Source organism: Eptatretus burgeri, chromosome 9 (genome assembly GCF_056783735.1).
Source record: "Eptatretus burgeri isolate ZD-2024b chromosome 9, Ebu_testis_v1, whole genome shotgun sequence".
NCBI classification, from domain to species: Eukaryota; Metazoa; Chordata; class Myxini; order Myxiniformes; family Myxinidae; genus Eptatretus; species Eptatretus burgeri.
Window position 1 is genome coordinate 108,235,482 of NC_140969.1, and position 25,966 is coordinate 108,261,447.

The following is a 25,966-nucleotide window of genomic DNA, read 5'->3' on the forward strand; positions in this document are numbered from 1 at the left end:
GGCGAGCGCGGGGCGGTTTGGCCCCGCTTCCAAGCGTGTGTATGTGAAGTCCGTATATGCAAATTTTAGGATCAGGAGAGGTTCACGCCCATTTTTGCCCGACGAATGGCTGACCGGGGGGGGGGGGTGGCATGGCCCCGCCTCCAATCGCGTTCTGATCCTTAAAATTTGCATATACGCTTCTCCTGCCGCCTATGAAAAGGTGAGCGCATGGCGAATTAGAACAAAAAGAGTGGCAGAGTCAAGTCGGTCGGGTGAGGAGAGTGTGGAACTGAGAAGAGTTGGAGGAAGAGTTGAGTTCTGGATTTTCCTGGAGATGGTCGTCGAGAAGTGGCTGTTGGGGACGCGTTGCGTTCCGTTGGTGAAGTTGAGGCGAGTAAGAGCGTTGGAACTGCAGGCAAGGGAGCTCGGGTCCGAGGCAAGAAGTACGGCGGTCGGCGACGAGGTTGCGGTGTGGGATCGCTCGTCTCGTCGCGGGACCCAAGCCAGCCAGCCACTCCCCTCCCCCAGGGCATCAACAATCTCCCTTTCCTCAGCGCTGAGATAGTGCAAAAGGGGGCCCCATTCCCACCCCCCCCCACACGTGGTGCCAACGAAACCCGCCAAGGAGCACGGAGTCGGGGCATAGCCGCGCGGCCACATTTGCGGCTCGCCCGCCAACGCGTCACAAGGACGCGGGTGGGACCCCCCCCCCCGGTCTCGCGGACCTGGCCGCTCCTCTCGGTCCCGCGCACATTTGGCCTACAGGCCTGTCTGCCTCCTTGTCTATGACGGTGGCTTCTTTCCTTTGCTTTTGTGTAAATGTGTGTTGGTGCCATCTGTGAAGTAAAACTATATAAGTGTTCAGTGTTGCCGTGTGTGCGCGTAGTCGGTATTAACTCTGCGTCGTTGTTGCTTTTATTGTTTTGGTTGCTTTATGTGCATTTTGACTGTATGGCTGTATATACGTGCTTTCCGTGTGCCGGGAAATAAATGTGCATTGTGTGAACTGTTTTCCCGTTTTACTTCGTCTTTTTGAATCTCCATCCTGCTTCACGTAAGGGGTTCGTAGTGGGTGCAACTTCCCGGTAAGTAATCGGAACCGTCGAGGTCGACGATAACACCGCTCGGTTATCCCGATAGTACGGAACGTGCCGCCCAAGCGGCTCATGTCCGGAGTCGACCTGCGGCAAGGTACGATCGCCCGGTTTACCATCCGCGTGGGTACTTAGGTAGGTCGAGTTTGGCGAACAACCCTATCCTACGCGGGTGGCCGATTGACACGATTGTGGTGAGATGGAAAGGCCCACCCATGACTAGCTCCCGGCATTGGTCTGAGAGGGTCACGACAGAATTGTCCGTCCGGTGGGCGACGTGCCGCGATTCGAGTTACGCGGCCGTTCGCACGCCGGTGGGCGCGAATTCGCAACAGTATTTATGGACAGACAGACAGACTGACGGACGGATGACGTACTATCCCATAAGCTCCCTGGAACTACGTTCCAGGTGAGCTAACAAGAGTGCGTGGCCAGAGAACTTGCAGAACTTAGCCAGAGAACTGAGCGAACCTTTACAATCTCCTGGTCGAGGCGGGGCTTGGAAGTGGATCATGCGGAGCGATGGGTGTTTTCCTGCACCCTCATTGGTGTATGGATGATTACCCCGGCGCTAGCTTCGTCGATGTGAGGCTTCGGCAGCGGAAATGGCCTCACTCGCCCCGAACTCTACCACACGATCCATCTCCGAGGTTAACATGGTGCCGGGGTATTTGGTTGTGTTCTCTGGCCACAATTACGCGCCGGACACCCAATGAGGGCCATAATGGAGTGGAGCACTCGGGCTGTCCACATGACATCAAACGGGTTCTCGTGCTCCAAGTTAGATGATGGACCGCCCAGATCCGAGTCCCTGTACTGGTATGCTGTGCTCCCCCTGTTCATTGTTGGTCTGAAAGGATGTGGTGGTTGTCGGTGGTGGTGGGTGAGGCATAGTGGCAGTGTAGTGGTGAGTTCTGGCGTGGTGGCTGGTGGTGGTTAAGGCATCATAGTTGTGGCTGTTAATGGCGAAAGTAAGTGAGCTTGAGTTGTGGTCCGATGGTGTGGTGATTTTTTATAAAGGAATATTGATAGTGTATGAAATGTTGTAACGTTGGGGTTCGAGTCTGGTGCAGTGTGATGTGGAGCGTATTCTGGCTAATGGCACGCGGTTTGAATGGGAAATGGCATGCATATGGAAATTACCTGCCCCTGTTGCTGTGGTTTGTGGTGTGCATGCATGCATGAAGAAAGATCGTTTACAGAAAAGCAAAATACTTTCAAGAATGAAAGATGGGTAAAGAATGGAAAGAAAAACACTACTTAAAGACCGTGCAATGCATCTTGTCCCTTAAAACTACTGCACATAAGGGGAGGTTATCTAAAACCAATAATAATGAAATAAGTATCTCGGGACCGCGATGTGTTGGGTGCCATTTCCTCAGGAGAGAGCCAGTTTCGCAGAACCGCAACAATATGATGTATAATATAAGTATGATGTAAATTTGATTGAGATACTACTTGGCTCTTGCAGTCGGTGTTTAAAGGGAGGAAGGGGGTTTTGTCTGCCTGGTCTTTGATTGTACATGCGATTGGAATCTCAAAACTGAGGTTGAAGGAAGTGGTGGAAAGTATCATGACAGTAAGTAAGGAGGAATATCAAGTAAGGAGGAATGCAGAGAGAAGATGCTCAGGATGGAGGGGTGTGGAGAAGGAAATTTCATGCAGTAGATGCCACAAGGTGGGATTAATTGGAACTGCAAGTAGTTGCCCCAAACATGTGAAGTGAACATTGGGGTAAAGCAATTGGTTTACTTTTGTTTGTCTGTCTATCTCTCTGCTCTTCTGTCCACAAACGTCAGTTTATGATCGAGGAAAAACTTAATATCAATTGACTTGTATTTTGAACACAAATTTGAAAACTAATCTGTCGTATAACAGTACTTTTCCTTTGAATTCCTCGCGATTGCCCATGCGCAGAGAGGAGTGAGATAATTGTTTTTTTTTACACTGTCTAACCTGTCTAACCTGTCTGGCAGTCAAAACAAATCATTCCAAATAGGAAACCGAGTTGTTTTTTATCAACGTCATAAAGGGCACGAAGACCTAATGTAACGTGTAAAAGACGTCAACATCAATAGCGGTAAACAGGTTTTTTTTTTTTCTGTGACCTTTAAAATCTTTATTTATTTCAATTGAATTATATGCTATACTTGAACATGAGAACACAACTCGCCGTTTTAGCACTGTCAAAACCCTTTTGTTCAGCTGTACTTGGACAAAATATGATGGCATTTAACCTCATCATGACCAATCAAATTCGCCTCTCATGGACGTCGCCCATGTCCTTGTTTCTCAAGATAGTGCAGAGTAAGGTGCTCTATGAATCCCCTTGTAGTAGTAGTGCAGGGTAAGGTGTTCTATGAACCCCCTTGTAGTAGTATTGGTCATCGTAGTAATTAGCTGGTTCTTCGTTCTATAATCGAAGAGATGCTGCCATTAGTTTGTACTGATTGTTATCTCCACTCTTTTTGAAAAAAACGGTGGGAAGGGGGCAATTGTGTCATTGTTTTACATCACCAGTCAACAGGCAGAGAGATTATTCCTTTTAGATGATAGCGGGATATGAGTGGGCTCATCAGGATGTCTGTTAGCACTCACTACAATCACTGACAACCTGAAAGTTAATAGCTTTTTCTTAACAGAAGAATGAAAAACGTTCTTACTCATCCGATTCACAATTTAAGCTGACGAACTTGATCTTTATGGACTTTTCCTTCCAAGCTTTAATATGGAGGATCATTATCAAACAACAAATTACTGCTTTCTGCACCACCAGCCTTCACCAGAATTAATTTTTCATTTAACTACTACTCGTACTGCCACTTCTTCATTTATTCCCACATTCTTGTGGGGTTGGCTGTGGAAATGATTTTGGCCTGGGTAGGCAAATCAAAAATTGTCTGGGCAGGCCTGACGTCTTTTTGAAGTTGAGAGGAATTTGTAATTTGTTCAGGATACACCCACTCTTCATCTAAGACACCATGGGATCTTTCATGTCCACCAACACCCCACTGCTGGTAGACAGGTCTTCTGGCTTAACATCCATCCGAGGTTTGGTGCTCGTGTGATGCCTTGTTCTGCCTGCATAGCACCACGGTGGCAGTTTTTAGTTGGACTGACGTTCAAACCCAGCCCAGACAGCTCAAAGACGAGGGCGTATACTTCAAGGTTGCCATGTCAGCCCCTTCCTGTTTTGTTTCACTATCGGAGCAGATTTTACAATTCCCATCCTCAAAGGCAGAAATGTTGAAAATGCATGTTGGTAAAAAGGTGGAAATAGAACAGGTGAGCACAAATATCACAAGAAACCTTGATGCACTTTTATTGATTGCATCTGCAGTGAAATATTCTGTGACTAGCCGAAACCCCGTCACAGACAGATTCCGTTCATTCAACCACCCTCACCAGCTCACCCACACTCGAGGGACATGGACTGGACAGGGCGTGCTTGCCCCCTCCTACTCATCCCCCGCCCCTGCTGCATCCCCCCCCCGCCTCCCACCCCCCGCCTTCAATTTGCTTGCCCCCGCCTGAAAAATTTAATTACCCAGCCCCGCCACCGCCTCTTCACTCCCCGTCCCCCGTCTCTTGATTTCCCCGCCCCACTTGCCCCTGGGCCTCCACCCCCTGTCCACCCCCTCACACTCAACCCCGCCTAATTCAGCGAATGTAAAACGAAAAGTGTTTATTCTGCTTCAGAGTTGAAAGTTGACTGTTGCCACTATGTGCGATGCACTCTTACAGGTACGAAGGTTCTTTCAGTCCAGGTCACATTACCGAGAAAAACGTGACGAGACCGCAAGGAGGAGCACAAAATTGGTCCTTCAGTGTTAATATATAGATGCCTTTCTGCTGGCATTTAACAGATGTCATCTTTCATTTTGGTGTTTGCATCACAGATGATCTTGATGACAATATTTCCTTAACAAACTCCCCCCCCCCCGTCCCCCTTGGAAAAGCAACCTGTATTTTAACATAATTGGACATGTGCAGTACACAAGCCAGATGAACTGGACTGACAGAATGGCCGAGACTTATGCACACTCGCTTCTAAGCTGTCTCGCCTGGGTTTGTGTCCTGACCCAGCTATAAACTGTCATCCCGATGTTTCACTGGCAGGGTGATTCATTAATGTGTGTGCCTCAGATGGACGTTAAATGGACCTCCTGTCTGCCAGCATTTGTTGATTAATGTTAAAGATCCCATGGTGTCCTTGGCGAAGGGTAGTTGAGCTATCCCTGGCACCATGGCCAAATTTTTAATTCCTGCCCTAACTAGCAGAAGCCACTGCATCAGCGGCACAGTCACGCCCTCAGATAACGATGTGACCATGCAACCTTGTGCTGCATACAAACGAAGAAGAAGCAAGAATAACTCGTTTGTTTTTCAGGTAAATTGGTTGTTTAAATATAAATTTACAGTTTTGACCATAATATATTCAATAAAATAATTGTATGCCTTGTTTGAAAGCTTTATTTCTGAGTTGCATGGCTACAAAATGCTTATATTGTGTCTGTGTCTGCTCCATGTTTCAGATATTAATGAGTGCTTGTTGGGACATTGTCAGCATGGCTGTGTAAACCAAGATGGATCATTCAGCTGCCAATGTAGCGCAGGATTCTCCCTCACACCCAATGGGCGCACCTGCCAAGGTTAGTCCAGCTCTGTGACACTGTGCCCCTGCCTCCCATCAAGTATTCAACAGGTTAAGCACCCCCAATCAAGAACACAGATCACACATTCTCACACACATACGAATTAGGTTTATGCAATCATTTTTCTGCATATGCAGAGTTTGCTGTCAAAAAAATACACGATTATAATGCACATGAAAAAGTGACTTTGCTTCCTGCAGGATATCACTCGAGCCTCCACCAGTCTTTAAAACACTCAACCCAAAGATTTCCTCTAAATATTGAACATCTAATTATCAGAATTAGTGTTTACAAAAGGAAAAAGGAGGATGATAACAGAGAAAAAGGGGGGTAGAGGGAAGTGTGTGAGTGAAGCGAGAATAAAGGACATTGACAGGAAATTTTAGTAGTAAGCATTGGAAGAGAAGAATAGGGAGGAGGAGGAGGAGGACAATAGTTCCAAATTTGCGTACATAATAAAGAAACTCTCCCTTTGAGAAAATGATGGTTACAGGCTGCACTTTGCCAAACTGACTTTTGTTCCATTGACTTGTTTTGTTCTGTTATGTTCTCACCACTGTCTGTATGTCTGTTTGTCTGTGAGCAGGATATTTCAAAAAGTTGGGGAGAGATTAGGACGAAATTTTGTGCACAGTTTGGGTTTGGGACCAGGACAAATTGGTTAAATTTTGGTGAAGATCCAGATCCGAATACTAGAATTGTTTTCAGTGATTCTTTACCATTGCATGATCAGGCCAAAACGATATATGGCATTAAATCTCAAAAACTGGAGGACAGATTATGACAAAACTTGGTGGAAGAGTTGGATAGGTGGCAAGAACAAACTTTTTTGGTGAAGATCCAGATGCGGATCCGGCCTATCTGTGGGCTACAAAATGTAAATTGTTCAGCCTGGTGGAAGTATGCACTCCACTGAGTGCCGTTCTGGTCTTGTGCATGTTTTCACTTGGCTGTTTCCTCTCGTCTCTTAAAGACGCATGCATCTAAGAACAATGCTTAAAATGCTGGCTTCTATGTACAATTCAACTTTGGGGTTGTTGTTTTTGTTATTTATCAGAAGAGATCAGCACATTCGAAAAAGGCTGCAACAAGTGTGTGTCCATTCTCAGGAGAGCCAGAAAATATCTGGCCAACCTCAGGAATGAACTTTCAAACTTGTCTCCCTCTAAAACCTGGTGACACCTTGTTAAGTCTGTCTTTGGTGCATGGTTCCCTTCCATCCCTTCCCTCACTTCAAATGGCACCATAGCTGACACTGCTTGAGAGAAGGCCGAACGCCTCAATTCTGTGTTTGCTTCAAAATATTGTGTCAACAACCCCTCACTCTTGGTACCCATCTTGCCTTCCTGTCATACCTAACTACTCCTGAACTCTGTGCCTTTTGCACCTGAGAAGGTAGAGAAGGTTCTTTCAGCCTTAAACTCTGATTCTGCAACTGGACCAAGTGGCATCAGCTCACATGTCCGAAAAACCTGCTCTGCTGCTCTTGCACATCCTCTCTCTGCCCTTTTCGCCTTATCATATGCGCTAGATCATCTTCCATCTGCTTGGAAATTCACCAACGTCATTGCATTACATAAAAAGAAGGTCAATACCCCTGGGTGCTCACCTGGTAGAATAATGTAGCTCTCTTACACAGGGACTCCACTCCTCGTTCCCAACCCTCCCCCCACAGTAGGAGAATGTTGTTGGTTCTGGGACTATCCCATTTCCCCCAGTGACTTTAATGTTTACTCAGGGGAAAATTATTTGACCCTGTCAATAAAAAGGAGTGAATTTTTTTCTCACAAACAGATCTCCGGCATCAACTTCTCCTTCTCCTTCCCCCACCTCTACCACTCATCCTCCATCAGCTTCTCCGCAATGAATTGTTTCTGGGACCAAGCTCTTCCATGAGCCTTGACTATGCATCAAAAACTTCTTCTTCCCGCCCCCCCCCCCATTTTATTTTACCCTTCACCCCTCACCACCCACCCTCCACCCTCTTTCTCTCACCTATTTATACCCACATTTGAACAGATTCCTTCCCTTTATACTCCTACCTATAGATAATACTCCCTTGTGCTATGAAACTTTATATTTAAAGAGCAGGTTTTGGGTCACTGATGACTTCATGTGATTCAAACGTTGTAAGCACATTAATAATAATCGTTGGGCAATTATTTTCTTACATTTGAAACTCAAAATATGCCAAAATTAACTTTTAGGTCAAAACTTTTGTCAGTGATCGAAAAACAGTCCGGAAGTTACCGAAGATGCTATGACGTCACGTTGTCCGAAAACTTCGTGAACATTCGGAAACAGCGTGTGAACAATGGTGAGATGCGAATCAGAGAGTGATTTCAGCGGCGATGAAATTGTGTTTTCATTCCGATATTGCCGAGGACGAGTCAGAGGATGATGGGAATTTATACTATGGAGTTTTGTGGCGTGGTTTTGGAGTGATGATGGAGCACTGAGTGCTCACAACACAGTGACCAGTGTCGGGTGTGTGAGGAGCGTTCTCCTCTGTGTCCTCAACAAGGCTCTCTTTACCCACACCACTCACTGATCCACATTGATCTCTCACCAACTGCTCAAGAAACATGTGCAAACTATTAGACATCAAATATCAGTGCCATCAGAATTTAATTGAAATATAATTTGCAACATATCAGACTGTCCATTTGTCAGCACTCACCCTGGCACATGTGAGCTTATCCACAGCACATCGTTGCTTCTTCCCAGCTACCTTGTCAGAATGCTGAGGAGAGTTTCCTTGCTTGAGAGGTGACAGCGTGAGAAGATGAAGCAGGAGCCAGCTGAGGAGGAGAAAGCTGAATGGTGGGCACAGCGTCACGCTTCAGTCTCACTTGGGCAGTTGTTTTGAAACCGAGCTCACTCATTGCGTTGCCTTCATAATCCTCGGCTGTGAAATGGTCACCACAAATGACAAGTCTATCAAGAGGGCCCTCTTTACGCATTTCCTTTGGGGGAAAATTCGCCCATTTTGTTTGTACAAATCTTATCCACTGCCGGCGAATGTTTGATTCCTTCGGGAATCGGTGGGAGCGATTACCTGTTTTCCAGCCATTTTCGCAAAACATGGCGACACACGTACGACGCATGATGTACAAATATCCAAATAACTTTGTTCTTCAATAATTCAAAATAAAAAAGGATAATATAGACAGTTGCAAGCTCAAAAAAAAGCGAAAGAACAGCCCGCTCAACTGGACACTTCTTCAATGAGCGAGTGAGCTTCCGCTTTGTTTTGGAGAACGTGACGTCACCATCCATATATGGCACGCGGATGTTTTTTTCAACAGCCTCGAGAAATAACAACTTCAGAGTTAAATATCATTAATGTTCCCAATAGTTTGGCAACCACAATAGGTTGCATTGAACTATTTAATACACATATAATCATGTTGATAAATTTTCAGAACATGTTTGGTGACCCGCAACCTGCTCTTTAAAACAATGTATTTCAGATATCTCATCCATTAAAAAATTAGTTTAAGCAAAATTATTTCGATATAAATGACCTCAAAACTCTGGAAAAGTATAGAGCCAAGCAAAAACAAAACCAAAGAGTGGAGAAAATCACAACCTTGGTATCTAAATGGGAAACGTATTGAATGTGGAGAGCATACAAAAAGTATTGGCGAAGGAATAACCGAGACAACTGTAAATATAGCACACAGACTGAGGGTTTTAAAAAGATTTAATGGATATCAAGAAAACAATGAAAAATAATTTACTGCCATTTTAAAATGATATGTGGTTCAGGAGGAGCTTGGAGCAGAACGCTGAGGGAAGTTTTCATTTTGTCCCAACTCAACAAAGATATTTAGCCCAAGAACCAAACACCAACATATTATTTATTAACATTCCCGATGATGAAAGTTATAAGAAAAGGTGTTTTAATAAATTACAAACTCAACAAATACTTATTGGTCACCTTTTTGAGTTCATTTTGCAATACGAACAATTTTTTTTTTTTTAAACACAAAAATATAATATATAAATCAGCAAGAGATTTCACCAATATTTTATTTTAAAGACAAAAGCATTGTCATGCCCAGGGGGCAGGTGGCTGTTAAGACCAACCTGGATGGATAACCAAACAGTTCTACCTTGCAGACAAACGCATTATCCTTGGAGATTATGGCACACATGGGACGGGGGCAGCAGAGGCATGCATCGGAGGCAATCAACTGGACAGAGGACAAGGTTTTCTACTCGAACCCACAATGAATCGACAGACACAAGCAATCTTAATAAATACAGGGATAAATAACAGAAATCAAATGTTTATAATGGAGATGAATCAAAACGGGATAATAATGATACGTGAGGAGAACAACATTCCTATTTGAGGTGCCTCCACACAGACTTTAATGCAGAAAAGGGGACAGAATAAATAAAAGAATAATCCTCACTTTCTTCTCTCAATTAGCTGTGTGCCCAGAGATGAGTTTCTGAAGCTTGGGGTTTGCCAAATCTCATCGTCATTGCATGAGAAAATGCGCCCAAAATGGCGCCAAGCCACTCTATGGCCAGGAAGCGTACAGGAGGTAGTTAGTGTGGATGGTCCCTTCGTTAAGGGCCCAGAAGCTGTCGTGAAAGTTCCTCCTCATGATTGAGATTGCTGATGCCACTGCTTTCTGCAAAATGGTGCTGCCTTCTTCCCCGATGGCACAACACAAGGCTCCGAGGCACGGTCTTACACGACCCAGCCGGACAGTCAATAGCCAGCATCTTGCTCCATCATGCGTGCAAATTCACAGAAACAAACAACAGGATTCATGCTGACTTTTCTGTCATGTCGAGGGTGTCCAGCCAGAGCCCCTGTCTCAATTGCGTTCCTCACAGAACCTCCTTCACGCTCCTGTTCACGTCCCAACAGTAGTGTCAAAAGGGAGGCTTTGCCGCAGTCATGTCTACCATTCCTCAAAGTTGCAATATTCGCTTGCTTACGCTCACTCATATTTCTCCTTTTCAAACTGGTACACATTACTTCATCGTAGCTCTCTTTTTTGACATTACTCCCCCTGCCGGGGGCTGGGCTTCGCCACCTTTCATATGATCATTTCTTTAATCAAATTGAGTAGTCATTATAAGAGTATGTTTTATTTTCAAAAATAACTTGTTATTCATCAATTAAAAAGAATGCAGCGGTAGCCCGTTAACCCCTCACCCCCCCAATTGCTTTCTTATTTTCCCACCTCTGGATATAAATATATAACTTCCATCCATCAATTGGGACCATACTCTGTGCAGAGCATTGGTGTTGCCGAAGCAGTCTCCTTGGCTATTGGACACAATCCTGGACGGGTCGCCACTCCGACACAGTATACCAGCAAGCTGGCACTCATTTTGTCAACCTCAGAAGGATGACAGGCAGAGTTAACCCCACCTGGTATTAAGTCACCAGTCAAGGGGGATTTGAACTCAGGATCCTAGGATTCCAAGCCCACCACCCTAACCATTAAGCCAACACAACACCAGCTAACACTGTATATAAAAGTCCCCATTGCTTTCTTATTTCCCTCCTCTGTAAATAAATGATATTTATAACTTCTTATTGTGTTCATTTTTCAAAACCCTTTGAAAACTTGATTTATTAATTAATTTGGATGCTTGTTTCCAAGTTTTAGTAAGTCTTACAGTATGTTTTGTTTCCTCCTAACATTTTCCATAGTCTTTCATATGATCATTTCTTTAATCAAATTGAGTGGGTATAATAATAGTTTGTCTTTTTCAAGAAAAACTTAATTTATTCATACATTTAAAATAATGCAACAGTAGCCCGTTAAAACCCCCACCCCCATTTTTAAAATTAATATGTACACTTTAAACCCATAAGGTAATGTATTTATTCCATCACTCATGATATATGTTTTATCATCAAATGCTGTAGAGCTTTCTTACTCACTGTCTCTGAGAATATTTTGTGTTTGTAATTTTGAATAAGATTCATCTCTCTATAAACATCCTTTCTCTTCCATATACATTCAAGGTAATGTTGAAAGTTCATGGTCTCTTTAATACACTCCTCTTTCGACTTTTAAGTTTATTTTCACATTTGAATTCATTTATCCCTCTCCTTAAGTATTTATAAACATATGCGTTTGATCTAACACATAAAAATTCACTTCGTATCTTTTCACTTAATTCATCCTTAAATTTACTGATAACCTTTTTATTCTTTTTTGAAAAGAGCGGGTTATGAGGATCATAATTACTTGAATCATAAATATTGTTACGGAAATGGCCCTTAGTATGCTACTAAATATAGGATTAGCTCAGATCCCCCCATTAAATGCATGTTTAGCTAGGCTGTTCGGTAAAATGGACATTACATATGTGTCGGGAGTTAAAGAGGCTGTTTGTTGTTTGTGCGGTGGTGGTGGATCGAGAGCTCCCTCTTCTTCCTTCCCCTCTCCGGACGATAGGCCCCGCCCAGTCGGCTGAGGGGGAGTGGCCTGGAGAGGGAGGTGGAGCTGGGGGGAGGAGTTTGTCGGCTTCGTAAAGGGGGAGGAGCCAGTGGCTTCGAGCGAGCGAACGAAGAAGAGACAGTGGTGATTCTGCCGGGAGAGAAACTGGACTTGGGTGCACCGGGTCTGCCTTCTGTGGCCTGGAGAAGCGAGCCAGGGCCGAAGGAAAGGCAGGGAAAGGACTGCGGAGGTCTGTCTGCCCTTGGCAGCGAACGGAGACCTCTTGGAGTGGTTCAGTTTTTGGAGAAGTACAAAAACGGCAGTCGGTTTTGAGGCCACGAGCGCCGAGAGGAAAAAGGAAAGCGAGTGGTGCGATCGGCAGGGAGAGGACCTGGTTGCTGTGTGAGTCTGTAGTCGGCTTAGAGAGGAGGTGATCAACAGGTTCAATCTGCGTCTAACGACGGAGCCTCTGACTGTCCCTACTCACCCCACGGCTCGACGACGTCTTGGAATCCCATGGACCCAGCCTGCCGGAGCCCGGCACCCCGATTTGGCCTTGTCTGATGAACAGGCCAGGCCTGGACTTGTATGCTGGACCTTGAGAGAAATCAGCTGAAACCCTTCGTCGATCTGACGGTCTTGTGCCGTCGACCTTACGTGGGGTCAGAGCGCGCGGAGACTGCATGTGGTGCGAAAAAGGAAGGCGAGCGCCATTTTGCCACGCGGCGTGTTCGAGCTTGGGCTCGAATCCATGGACATCGGCTTGTTACGAGCGACATTCGTGCTTTTGACACTTTCCTCTCGTCCATGAAACATCACCAAGTACTCTGTCTTGTCTGCATGTTGTTTCAGGCATATCTCGGTAGGGACCCCCTCGAAACCCGTAATCCGTAGTTCCCTAGTTAAGAGCGGGTTATAGATTGTTAATAACATTGTCGTGAATATTTTGCTTGTGTTGTGTTCCCCGATGTTCCCTAATAAATCTGGTTGTTTCTTATGAAGTTGCCACTATGGATTAATTTGTGTCATGTCGAGGAACGATCCGTTTGATTGGTATATAAAACCAAAATGGTTACAGACTGGCAGAAAATGCTCAGCATCTAACAAAACCATTCTGTAACCGTGGTTCTCTTTCCTATTGGTTCTATTACGTTGGTATTGCGATTGAAGACGCGTGACCCGAGGCCTGTGCCCAGCCAGCCGGCGTTATAAACCCCCGAGACAGCGGTGGTGAGGGTGACGCCAAGAGTCGGGTGAGAATCCCGCCACCCCGGATCCGCAACAATATCTTCATCTTTTTTCATATCCTGAGAAACATCATCTGCATTTATCTCGAGTATGAAGCTATCCGTATCCATGTATAGCAATACAATATTCTCACCACATCTTTTCTTTGGATTATTATAAAAGGAATCGTACATTAAATACTTCGAAAGATCTAAAACAGATATTCTCGCATAAATCGGTTTATCCATCTCTTTATTGGAATATACTCTCTTTATTCTTTATTTATATACTCTCTTTATTCAAAGGAATAGCACAAAAATTATCTGTAAATATTTCTACTCTATTAAAGCTTGGTTTATTTATCAACTCCTCCGCCTGCTCCCATGTTGTAGCAAGTCTTACATTTGGTCTAATCCTTATATTTTCCATTGTTTTACCAAATACAGAATTATTCATCAACTTGTATATGTTCTTCTCAAAATCATTATTCACCTTTGTTCTCATCCTCGTATTATAATCAATATATTTACCGAACCAATGACTGACAAAAATTTTGTGCCGGATGTACCTTTTCAACTTTTGTAGCCCTGCTTCTATAAATTGCTTGAGATTTCTTTGATGTAAAACGTACTTCTCTTCATCAAACAATGTTGTTAGTAATTTAGCTGTCGGAATATATTGTTGCGAATTCGCGCCCGCCGGCGTGCGAGCGGCCACGTAACTCGAATCACGGCACGTCGCCCACCGGACGGACAATTCCGTCATGACCCTCTCGGACTAACGCCGGGAACTAGTCACGGGTGGGCCTTTCGGCCTCACCACGATCGTGCCAATCGGCCCCCCGCGTGGGATAGGGTTGTTCGCCAAATTCGACCTACCTAAGTACCCACACGGAGGGTAGACCGGGCGATCGCACCTCGCCGCAGGTCGACCCCGGACACGGGCCACTTAAGTGACCCGTTCCGTACTATCGGGATAACCGAGCGGTGTTATCGTCAACCTCAACGGTTCCGATTAATTATCGGGCGTATTTAGCCCACTACCAACCCTTTACGTGAAGTAAGATGGAGATTCAATTAAACAAAAGACGAAGCGAAACGGGAAAAACAGTTCAACATAAGGCACATTTATTCCGCGGCAAACGGAAAGCACACATATACAATTACAACAATTATGCACCAAAAGCAAATGTAACAAAAGGAACACAATGCAGATCTACTACCGACTACGCGAGCACACGGCAACACTTGCACAGTTTTACTTTACAGACGGCGCCGACAACACATATACTCAAAAGCAAAAGAAAAGGGCCACCCTCAAATACAAGTGGGCAGACGGGGCCTGGGGCGCGAGACCGCGTGGAGCCTACTCGTCTTGTGACGAGCCGCAAATGCCGCGGCGGTGCCCCCACTCCGCGCTCCTCCGCGGGTTTCGTTGGCACTGATTGGAATGGGGTGGGAACGGGGCCCCCCTTTCCGCACTATCTCAGCGCGGGGGGGGGGGGGAATTGTTGATGCTCTGGGGAAAGAGGATCGCGGGCTTGCTTGGGTCCCGCGACGAGCGACTCCACTGCGACCTCGACCGCGCTCCCGGCTTCACCTCTCTGCAGCTCCCCGACAGACTCCGAACCCCGACAGACCGACTCTCCTCCAGACCCGTCTTGACTGCTGCTGCCACACTCTGCCGCTGCCACACTTCGCCGCCGCCACACCTCTCCAACTCGCCCGAGCCCAAAACAGAAACTGACTGAATTCGCCCCGCGCTCGGCGCTTTATAGTGCGGCAGGAGAAACCATATGCAAATTTCCGGGTCAGGATGAGCTCAGGGGCGGAGCCACGCTTGCCCATTGGACGGAGGAAAAGTGGGCGTGAACCTCCCCTGATCCTCGAATTTGCATATATCAATTCTACTCCGACGCGCCTGGAGGCGGGGCCAAATCGCCCCGCGCTTAATGATTGGACGGATCAGAAGTGGGCGTGTATCATTCCTGATCCGACTTTTCCTCGGAAAGGCCGCTTTTTGCACCCGCGGCTCAGCGCGCGTCCCGCACGAGGCCAGGACAGCCTGACGCTCGGCGTTCACAAGCGGCGCGGGAATGGCCGCAGAAGGAGAGGCGAAGGTGGTGGAGGGTCTAAAGTGGCGGTCTCTGGCCACGGTGACGCTTGGAATGGTGGTGATGCGATGTTTGCGAGAGCGAGTTGTGAAGGTAAAGGTTGTGGCTGTTGGCGTTGTTGTTGTTGTGAAGCGGCGTTGCGGTTGGTGGTTGTTGTATGATGGAGGTTGAGACGTGGTTGGTTCAAAATAAAGATAGAACAGAAAAACGGCTATCTTAAAGGGTCGCAGCCCGAATGAATCACATTTATTCCCTCTAAACAACGGGTTTGGGGCTAACTACACATGTACTTACAGAGATATCTCACCTACGGGACCTGAATGGTGGTTTGCGAATTTCCTCAACCACAACAATATTTAAACTCATTTAAAGAACTAAGGAAATGTTGTTGATCACCACCGAATAGGTCTTGATTGGGGATCTCTTTCTCAGCTCCTTAAGGAAGGTGTTTATGTTTGTTCTGAAATTTTCTAGGATAGTTTAAATCTACTTCACAATAATACCCATAATCCTGTTTATCTAAATCTTCTTGACTTGTGGAGATTATATCATCTAAGATATATTTGAACTTGTATTCTTTCACCCATTTGAAATTACCATCGGGTTGAGATTCAGACATTGCCCAGCTATACAAGTTATTAACATCAAAGTACATTAAGTAAGATGTGGGCAAATCGGGTGAGAAATCTGGAAGATATTTCTTATTTGTCTTAGCACATCTCTTTGTACAAACTTGTGAAATTCCTCCTCTTTTTGCCTTCTCAATCATCAAGAGCATATCTACATCACTTCGAAGATCAAGGGGTTGTTTGATCATTTTTTAACATAGCATTCCAGGCTAGTCCAGGAGATGTATAATAATGGACAGGATCAAGTCCATTGGAATCTATATTATAACAAACTTCTCTAAATTTCTCAAACTCATCAGTGAGTAATAAAACATGTTATTAAATAAAGGTCATGATATTGACCCATATTCTTTATCTCAAACTCTTTCCAGACTTCTTTTGCTCTTTCATATTCTTCACCCGTAATATGATATCTTACTAACTTGTTGTAAAAACGCTTTTGAGGAGGAAGTCTTGTTTCTTTAAATCTTTCAAAGGAATCCATATAATAATATGGGTAAATTACCTTTTTAGTAAGAAGAGAAATGTCTTTACCCAAGTCGGCTTCAGTCCTAAATTGACGAGAAAGTAGAGGAAAAGAGATGTTTGAAACCAAAGAACGTCAAGGGCTTGTCATAAATTTATGAGTCAAGAAATCTCATATTGTTATTTATGCCCATTTCATGAGTATAAATCTGTTTTGTAAATGAGATGTAATTTTGATCTGTATTTGGAATTGCTGTTATCTTTCCAGGAGTCTTACTTCGTTCTTTTATAAAGAGATGCATATCATAATGACAATTATTATGAAAAAATACAGGAATGAATGTCAGGATTCCATAATTAAGATTACAATTATTATGAGCTGCTCCTCTATATTTTCCCGTTATATGGCAATGATCTCTCACCCTTTTATTAGTTTTTACCAAAGCCTCTGAGCATATATTACAAGTCCTTGCTTCTTCAAATTCTTTCTCTTCATTTGGAGATAAGTCAAGGGGTTTATTTGTTCTTGACATTTCAGTTAGCTTAATACAATCATCCTCAGTCCTTTTATCAAATTCCTCAGCAGCATCAGGTCCTCTATACAACTCCAACTTATCATATTTACTTACAACAGATGATTTAATGTAATAACAAAACCCACAAGGGATATGCTTTTGATATTTCTTAATATCATCAGTCTTTTCCAAGATGCTCTCAAAATCAGCATATATTACAAACGGGTGTTTTATACACTTATTTGTTTCATTAAATACAACTTTCTCTCCTGGTTCTGGCATCTCAACAATGCTGCTTTATGATTAGAACAATACTTTAAATGTTTATCAATTCTTTGTTGAGATCAAAAGATATTGAGACATCTCTTACAATGATATGATTTATGCTTTTATTTCTAAACTTGACCACTTCCCAATCCAGAAAAGGTTTTGATGTAAGCATAATGAGTGGTTTCTTTATTAATGAAATAACGGAGAACTACATGTCGGTCATTTGACCAATCATCATTGGATATAGTATTATTAACTCTTAGAATTTGGATTTTGTTTTTATCAGTTAAACCATAAACATTCGAGGTGCCGCGAGGAGGAGTGATGTAAGGGACACATCGGCCATTTTGGAGTTAATGCCATATAGCACTATTTTAACCCTTACCCTATCATCCGAGCCAATAATCATCATATCATAAAAAAATGTCGCTTACATCACTCCTCCTCGCGGGGCCTCATTTATTGATAGGTTATTCATATTCTCAAACTTTGTTATGTCTTTTAAGCTCATAAGTTCTCCTCCAGAGATACCGAGATTCCCACTTTCTAAATAATTCTCACATTTCTTATACTTTCACAGTCCCTTTCCTGTGGATAAAGATGTGCTCAGATCCTCCAGAGAAAACATTTATTTTCAGTATTTTTAATATTAATTATTGCCTTTTTATTCTTTATTTCCTTAGGTAAATCGATTTCAGATGAAGCCTTTAGCGGAATGGATTTATGAATATTAAGATCGATATATGAAACATTCCCAATGTTGAACCCACGACCTTGTCGTTGTTCTTCTAATTCAAATCTAATGAGCTCTTCAAAGATAGGAGATTTAAGGAAGCTATCAATTAATGTATTAAGGTGTGGTGGATTTGTTCTCATTTTTTTTTTCAATAACATTATCTTCTCTTGAGAAGGTAAAGGAAGCTCCAAGATATATTTTGAATGATTTATGCTTTTTCGACATTCCACTAACAACCTTGATAATTGAATCCTTTGAGATATGAATCAATTCCCAAATGGATCTTACACAAATATTAAATCTTAAGTTTTACCTCTATCCAATCTTTAAAACATCTTTGAAGAGTTGTTATTTCAAATGGTTTTGTCTCATTGACATCTCCCTCTAATCCAATTTTCCAATTTTCTTTTTATTTCTCTTCAAGTTTCTCTCAATGTTGTGTGCATGTTTTTGTGATTGAAGATGTTTTTTTAATAACTCTCTTTTAAGACATTCTAAGAACAGGCATCACAATGTTTTGTTTCTCATTCAAATGGAGATATTTGTCTGAAAAGATTGAATGTGTGTTTGTTGGTTTGAAGGTGTTTTTTTATAACATTTATATTTATAATTACAAATGTTGCAGTACATTGTATTCACCATATTTATACAGAAAAACATTGCTTTAACTAAAATTTTCTCGATGAAAATTCCATTTAATTTATAAATGAATCTGTGCTTCCAACCATTTTACCCACCAACTTTTTTCACTTAATAAATACAATGTATCAAGACACAAAAGACAAGTTTCACTCAATCTCTACATTTGTAAAAGATACTGAGAAATATGTCGAGGATCTAAAATTGAATAAAGATAAATATAACAACTATTGGATAAAAACAATTATTGTGAATAATCTGAGTTCTTCAATTTCCTTCAGTGGAAGGGCTTTTAGTATATCTGGAAGAACATAAATCAAAGTATCTTTAACAAAAGTTTCTCCTCTCCTTCTGGCAATATATTCAAAAGTAGAAAAAGCAATGAAACAAGAAAAAGTATCAAAAAAGAAAAACCTTATGGATGAAGCTTCAGAAAGAAAAGATAAGACCATCAGCAAATATGCAAGGAGAAATTTGTATTTTTTTCAACAACCCAAAAGATGCAAATCCTGATGAAATAAAGGATGTTCATATATCAGGTGAAATGACATTTCGTTCAGTTGTTGTTAAGGACCATTTTAAAATTATCTTTAATCTAAAAAATGTAGTGGTTGAATCTGTTAATGAAAAAAAATATATAGATGTGGATGGTAATGTTTTTTTCTCCTGATTAAATATGAGTCATTATTCAAGTGAGTATTTTGAAGATTACGAGAGTGATGATAGTATCTCTGTTGGAACAGAAGACAGTTATGATACCGAGAGTTTGTGTTCAAACGATAGTTATGAAAGTAGTTTTATAGATGATTGTGAAAGCACCAATGAAAGCTGTGAATATGATACCAAAGATGAATTTTATTTGGAGTAAATTTTTACTTTATAAATATGAATTGTGTACTAGATATTGAGCCTCCTTGAATTCCCTGATTCTCCATAAGACAAATTTGAGAAATGTCCTGCATGTGATAGAGTGGGATTAAATCAGTCAGAAGCCCATAAACAATATATATTCTGTGATTATCTTCTAATTAATGAAAATAAAAAATATAAATGGGAACTTAACTGTTTCAAAATTACACCAAAATGAATTACTTCACAAGATTAACAAGAGAAATGAATGTTGAGCATGAGGGTGATATACACATTTTCTTACAAGAGAAGAGACTGAACAAATGACGTTAATGTTTCATGGATTGATGATGTATCATAATAACGATTGCCATTTTCAGGGAAATATCAACACAAGATATTGTATCAATAAAATAATGGATTATCTTGAAATTAAACCTGAACTCAGGATAAAACATGGAGTTTCTAAAAAAGACAATAAAAAATTAAATAACCAAGATTTGAATAAATCAAAAAAGATCCTCGTTATCTTTGATGATTGTGTTAAGGAGAGAAACCAAATGGTTATGGATAGTTATTACTTAAGAGGGAGAAATTCTTCTTGTAATTGTATTTATCTTAGTCAATCATACTTTCACCTTCCTCGTCGCTCGATAAGTAATAATGCTAATACTTTTATTTTATCAAGTTAAATTCAATAGATATAAACAATTTTTGAAGAGACAATTGTTCTACATTGTGCAGTAAAAAAGAATTTGTGGAGTATATGAAACACATGGCTGGAAAACATAAATACATTGTTGTGAAACAAGATGAGATACTGAGGGATATAATTTTTATTTTATAAACAATCACATACATAAATTATAGTTGTTATCATTCTTGTGAGTAAATCTGCTTCTGGAAAAAACTTTCATAAATCGAGGTTCTTGAATAGTGAAAATGAAAAGATTAAATATTTTTTGAAAAAACACCCTGTGATACGTATTATATCTGCAACAACCAGAGTAATGCGACCAGGAGAAGCGGAAGGTGAAGATTATTACTACATTTCAATCGAGTAACACATGCGATTGAGGAATTAAGGTCAAATATTTGAGGAGGTCTCTCTTGCTGCAACAAGATATTCACATTGTAAGAGTGAGTTAAATACACTAAAATCTGTTGGTCTTGGGTTATTAGAAACTAATCCAGAAAGAATGAGACACTCTGCCCCTTGTGGCATCAATAGCTCTGTTCCTGGAAGCATCCATAACTCCACCCCTGATAATCCATAGCTCCAATCTCTCTCTCTCTCTCTCTCTCTCTCTCTCTCTCTCTCTCTCTCTCTCTCTCTCTCTCTCTCTCTCTCTCTCTCTCTCTCTCTCTCTCTCTCTCTCTCTCTTTCTCTCTTTCTTTCTCTCTATATCTATCTCTTTCTCTCTCTCTCTCTCTCTCTCTCTTTCTCTCTCTCTCTCTCTCTCTCTCTCCCTCTTTCTCTCTCTCTCTCTCTCTCTCTATATCTCTATATCTCTATATCTCTATATCTCTATATCTCTATATCTCTATATCTCTATATCTCTATATCTCTATATCTCTATATCTCTCTCTCTCCTCCCCCCCCCCCTGGCAGAGCCGCAAGGCCACCCGGTGGGACATTACAAGGGGTTATATGTACAATTCCTTACCTTAATCCCAAATTAATTATTACAATGCACCATCCCCTTTGTGGTGCACATTCAAACAAGACAATTCTTAAGCTACATTTACCTACTTATTACATCGAGATTTCTAGATACTCAAACACAGACCATACCACTCCATGCATTTCTATCTGGACTAAAGTAATATCTACTACCCTACAAATGTAATATCTACTACCCTACAGCCACCTACCCCCCCCCCCCCAAAAAAAACTCCCAACTCTGGCAAGAATCACTGCAGGGCTAACAGCTCCAGCCTTAACACTAACAGATTTGTACCGAATAAACCTCAACAAAATAAATTTGGAGGGGCTGTGGGAAGTGAGCCGTAGTTAACTTACCTATCCTCCTTATCATACTACCCCCTTAGTTTCAAATAACAATTCAAAAATAATCAAATTCTTATGTACAAAATTATTCACTCTTGTGTCCTCACACCGATGTCCTGGGGTGGGCAGAGAATGGCTTCCAACAACAACAAACAAGCAGGCCTCACAACCACAATTTACCTTCACCAATTCAACCCCATCTACTTGACCACATCCCCCAGTGGATTTTACCTGCTCCAACTGTAAGCTGAGCCCTGCTCAAAGTTCTGCACCAAACTGCTCCAAGTTCCCAATTTCAAAACTATCTATCCAATTTCACGGGCTACCTGCCCACCATTACACATTTCTAGTCATACGAGACAGAGTTGAACATTCCCACATTCATAAACAACAACCATCATGTTCCCTGCAAGGCCATGGCTTCGTCTTTTATATACTGCTGGTGTAGCCCTCAACTCAGTAGTGGGGAGGTCCTGGACAAGCAAGATGATGGGGGTGCTTCAGACTATGGTGCCCACAGTTCAAAAAAAATTGATCAACTTAGGACTTCTTTGCCACCCCTGCGCCACCACTTCAACTTCTTGGCCCATAGTAGCCAAACAGCTCCTTCACTGTACGTCCCATCGGGAAGGATCTTCACACAGACACTCCTTCCCTTGAGTAGTCTTGGCCTCTCCCTGGGTTGCCAAGCGTCTCCCCACTCATTTGTCACTCAAATCAGACCTTACTCCGATGGGCCCCCAAATTCCACACACCACCGATTGCCAAGGCCGAGTTACCTCACTGTGTTTGTGATTATAATCTGTATGCAGGCCATGACAGCATAGGTACCCACGAGCCAAACAAAACAATCTTTAATTCAAAACACGCATCACATTTTAACCCTTTCCACCCGATCCACATGCTTGGCTCTCATGGCCACTCTTACCTGTCACCCATATCAATTCTCCATCTCACCTGCATATCCCGAGGCAAAGCATGTTGAGTCATGACAATGGGGAAACTTAAGTTTAAAAACCATCCAATCAACAATGGGTTACCTCTTCAATACCAGCAGTGCCTGCTGCAGGCAATCTTCCCATTCCAATCAAACACAGAGTTCTTTTCTCAAACTGAGAACCCAATAATCATAGTGGACTATTTGTGTAAGGTTATGTGGGCCTCACTGGACCTTTCCCAATCACTCCATAACTTTCCACTGATGCTCCAGTGGTTATCTGGTGGGCTGCACTCATCCCGAATTCATGTGGTTTGCCCTGTATCCATAGCCCAGCACAGCATGGCAGCTCCCTACATTCTGGCTGTCTCAGAGCCTCAGGGAGAGGTTGCTGGGCTGCATGCCCAGGTGGTCACCTCAAAAAGCCACCAAAGAGCGACCTGCAGCAACGCCCCCTAGTGGTTCTCATGGTACACCATGACAGGTGTCCAGAAGGAACCACCTCAGACCTCCAGAGGTCTCAACACCCCCTCTTCCCAGGGTCCAGTTCCCCCACCGGGTCGAGGCACTCGCTTGGACGGCGCCCCAGTGGACACGAGATGCCACACTCCACGAGACTCCCTGTGGAGCCCAGGTCATGCCACACCACCCGAGGTCGGAGCCCACATACAAATACTGCCAGTACAGATCCCCAGCTGCCTGGGAAAACCCAATCTCCCATAGGGGAAATTTCAAATGAAGCTGGCTTCATTAACCTCCCCTCGTCCGAATCCTGTAGCTTGGGGACAAACTCCCACCAAGACTGCTTTAAAAGAATTTGCCATTTTTAATTCGGGGCCTCGTGTTTCCAATTTCGCCTGCACGCCATGGCCCCATTGTTCCTATTATGCCTTTCTGCCCCTCCCTGCAGCCGCTGCTGGCCTTGAGTCTCCCGCTCTTCCAACCTTCCTCCATTGTCATGAGCCTCCAGTTGCTCATGAAGCACAGCTCCTAAATCACACAAACAAACATCTTTCAAGCAAGAGCAGCAGAGCAGGTTTTCAGAAAACGAGCGCTGATGCATTCTGGATCGGTTGCAGAATCTGAGTCAATGTTTGACAGCAAGCTCTCCACCTTGTCAAGAGAAAAGGATACAGAGTCCAGGAACAGCTAGGTGCAACTGGGTAAGGTGGATACAGAAAGCGATGGGTTTGGGATGCAAGATTTAGAAGCAAACACAGAGTTCAGGAATTCAGCCTTTTCACGTGCAGCGTCAGCTGTGCAGCCATTTGAGGTAAGGTAGGAGGGAGAGGGGGGGGACATACACCAGAAATGGACTTAACTAGACACCACCAGGATTTGGAGGAGAGAGACAGGTTTGAGAGTTCAAACTTGAGATGAGAAAGATGTTGTTTCCTGGCTCTCTTCAGCGTACACACACACTTGTTCTGAGATTTGTGGAAGGAACCGAGATTGCCTTCAGTAGGATTTGCCTTCCATGAGGCAAAGGCAAGTTGTTTCAGGACAACAGCCTCACCACAAGCTTCAGTGTACCATGGGCAGGAGGAAGGTGAGGACAACTGAAGAGGAGATGGGATAAACCTGTGTATGAGAGAGCAAATTTGCTTGAAATAATTCCCAGGATGAGTTGATATCGGAGAGGATGTCCGTGACCATGGTTGGAGATTGTCTTGGATACCATAAGAAGAAAGTTTGGTGAGCAGGGCAGGATGCCAGGATGTAATGGGAGACCAGTCTAGAAAGTAGAAATGGGATACCAGTATAGAAGCTTGATGGCTGCTTGAAGACCCTGCCAGTCGGCCTGAGTGAAGTGCCAAACTCATTGGTGCTGAGGTGGTTCTCTAATAACAGCCAAAGAGATGACCACTTTAACAAGCATATGGTCAGATGAACCGATTGGAGCAGAAAAACAGCTCGACATTTTCTGGGAAATTCGTCAAAATCAAATCCAGAAGAGATGAAGTACCGTTGCCTGAGATTCAGGTTGGGGGGTTGACAGATTGTGTCAGTCCCAATGAGTTGCCAAAGTCCTTTGCTGAAGTGCCATGGAAGGTGAGAGAGGTGCCCACACGCAGCCAACTGGCATGGTGGCAATTGAAGTCACTACATATAAGGAAGAGAGAGTTTGGATGATTGGAGAGAAGTTGGTCCATGTTTTCGGTGAGCAAGATGTAAATGGAGTCATCACTGTTTGGTGAACGGTACAACGCACATATATACATGAGGTGTGAGTGGAGGTGAATCCATAGTCCGAGGTATTCCTGGGGGTGTGGAGGAGTGAGGGCAGTGCATGGAGAGTGAGGAATAGAGTTTTTGATAAAAGAGAGCAATGCCACCACCAGTACGAGGCTCAGGTCTATCATATCGGAGGAGGGAGTAACCAGGGAGAGAAACTGAAGAGTCAGACATCTTGAAGGAGAAAAGTTTCTGTTAAGCAGATTATGTCTGATTTGTCAGTGGCAACCTGTATGGAGAGATCAGTCAGGTTAGAGTGAAGGACCCAGATGTTTGAGGGCCAAGCTGTTAAGGAATAGGGAGGGGAAGAGGCTTTGGGTGCAGGGGAGGGGAGGGTAGTGTGAGGGAGGATTGGTGGAGGTATTGAGAGTTGTTGACAGCTGATGACAGATGTCGAAGAGCTATGGGAGAGGGTCGGATGTGGAGGAGGATAAAAGGTTAGGTGGTGAAGGAATGAGTAGCAGTGGGGAATAATTAGAGAGTGGGCAAAGGGAAGTGGGAGATTGGAGGAGGTGGAGGAATGAGTGAGAAGAGAGAGGTTGGGAGGAGACAGCTTTGTAGATGTGAAACAGAGCAGCTTTGAGAAGGGGGAGTGAGGGGTGAGAATTGAAAGGGAGGGGTGAAGGGGGTAGAATTGAGGGAGAAGGGTGAGGTGGAAGAATTGAGGGAGAAAGCTGTGGATGGATCTTTTGAGAAAGGTGAGGGGAAGCTTTGAGGGGAAGAGAGAGAAGTTTGCTTTGAAGAGTGAGGAGGTGGTTGATTTGTGAGGGAGGAGTGAGAGGGTAGCTTTGAGGAAGAGGGGAGACAATGAGAGCAGGCATGGCCATGGGGGAGGAGGGAGAAGGGAGGGGTGGGGAGAGTGGAAGAATGAAACTGAGTCGAGTTATTGTGGAGCTGGGAGTGGTTTGGGGGGCAGACAAAATTTGAGGGGGTGGGAAGAGGGGGAGGCAGCTTTGAGAAGGGGGAGTGGGGAGGGAGTTATGAAGGGGAGGGGTAAGGGGGACATTTGGGGCAGAAGGGTGAGAGGGGAGAATTGAGGAAGAAAGGTGTGGGGGGCGCTTTTGGGAAGGGTGTGGAGGAAGCTTGGGGGGAGAGGGAAGGTTGCTTTGAATAGGGAGGAGGTGGCTGAATTGAGAGGGAGGGGTGAGAGGGAACCTTTGAGAGGGAGGGAGATGATGAGAGCAGGC

The 25,966-nt window shown here is 43.5% G+C and overlaps 1 protein-coding gene across 5 annotated transcripts in view; it reads left to right on the top strand.

Moving 5' to 3' along the window:
* LOC147020884 (fibulin-5-like) overlaps nucleotides 1–25,966 on the top strand; it is a 148,880-nt gene that overhangs the window by 83,037 nt on the left and 39,877 nt on the right. For all 5 annotated transcript variants that reach the window (XM_085896619.1, XM_085896618.1, XM_085896616.1 and 2 more), the window contains one exon: nucleotides 5,612–5,728. In XM_085896619.1, the coding sequence (XP_085752745.1) occupies nucleotides 5,612–5,728 (117 nt within the window). The remainder of the gene's footprint in view (nucleotides 1–5,611; nucleotides 5,729–25,966) is intronic.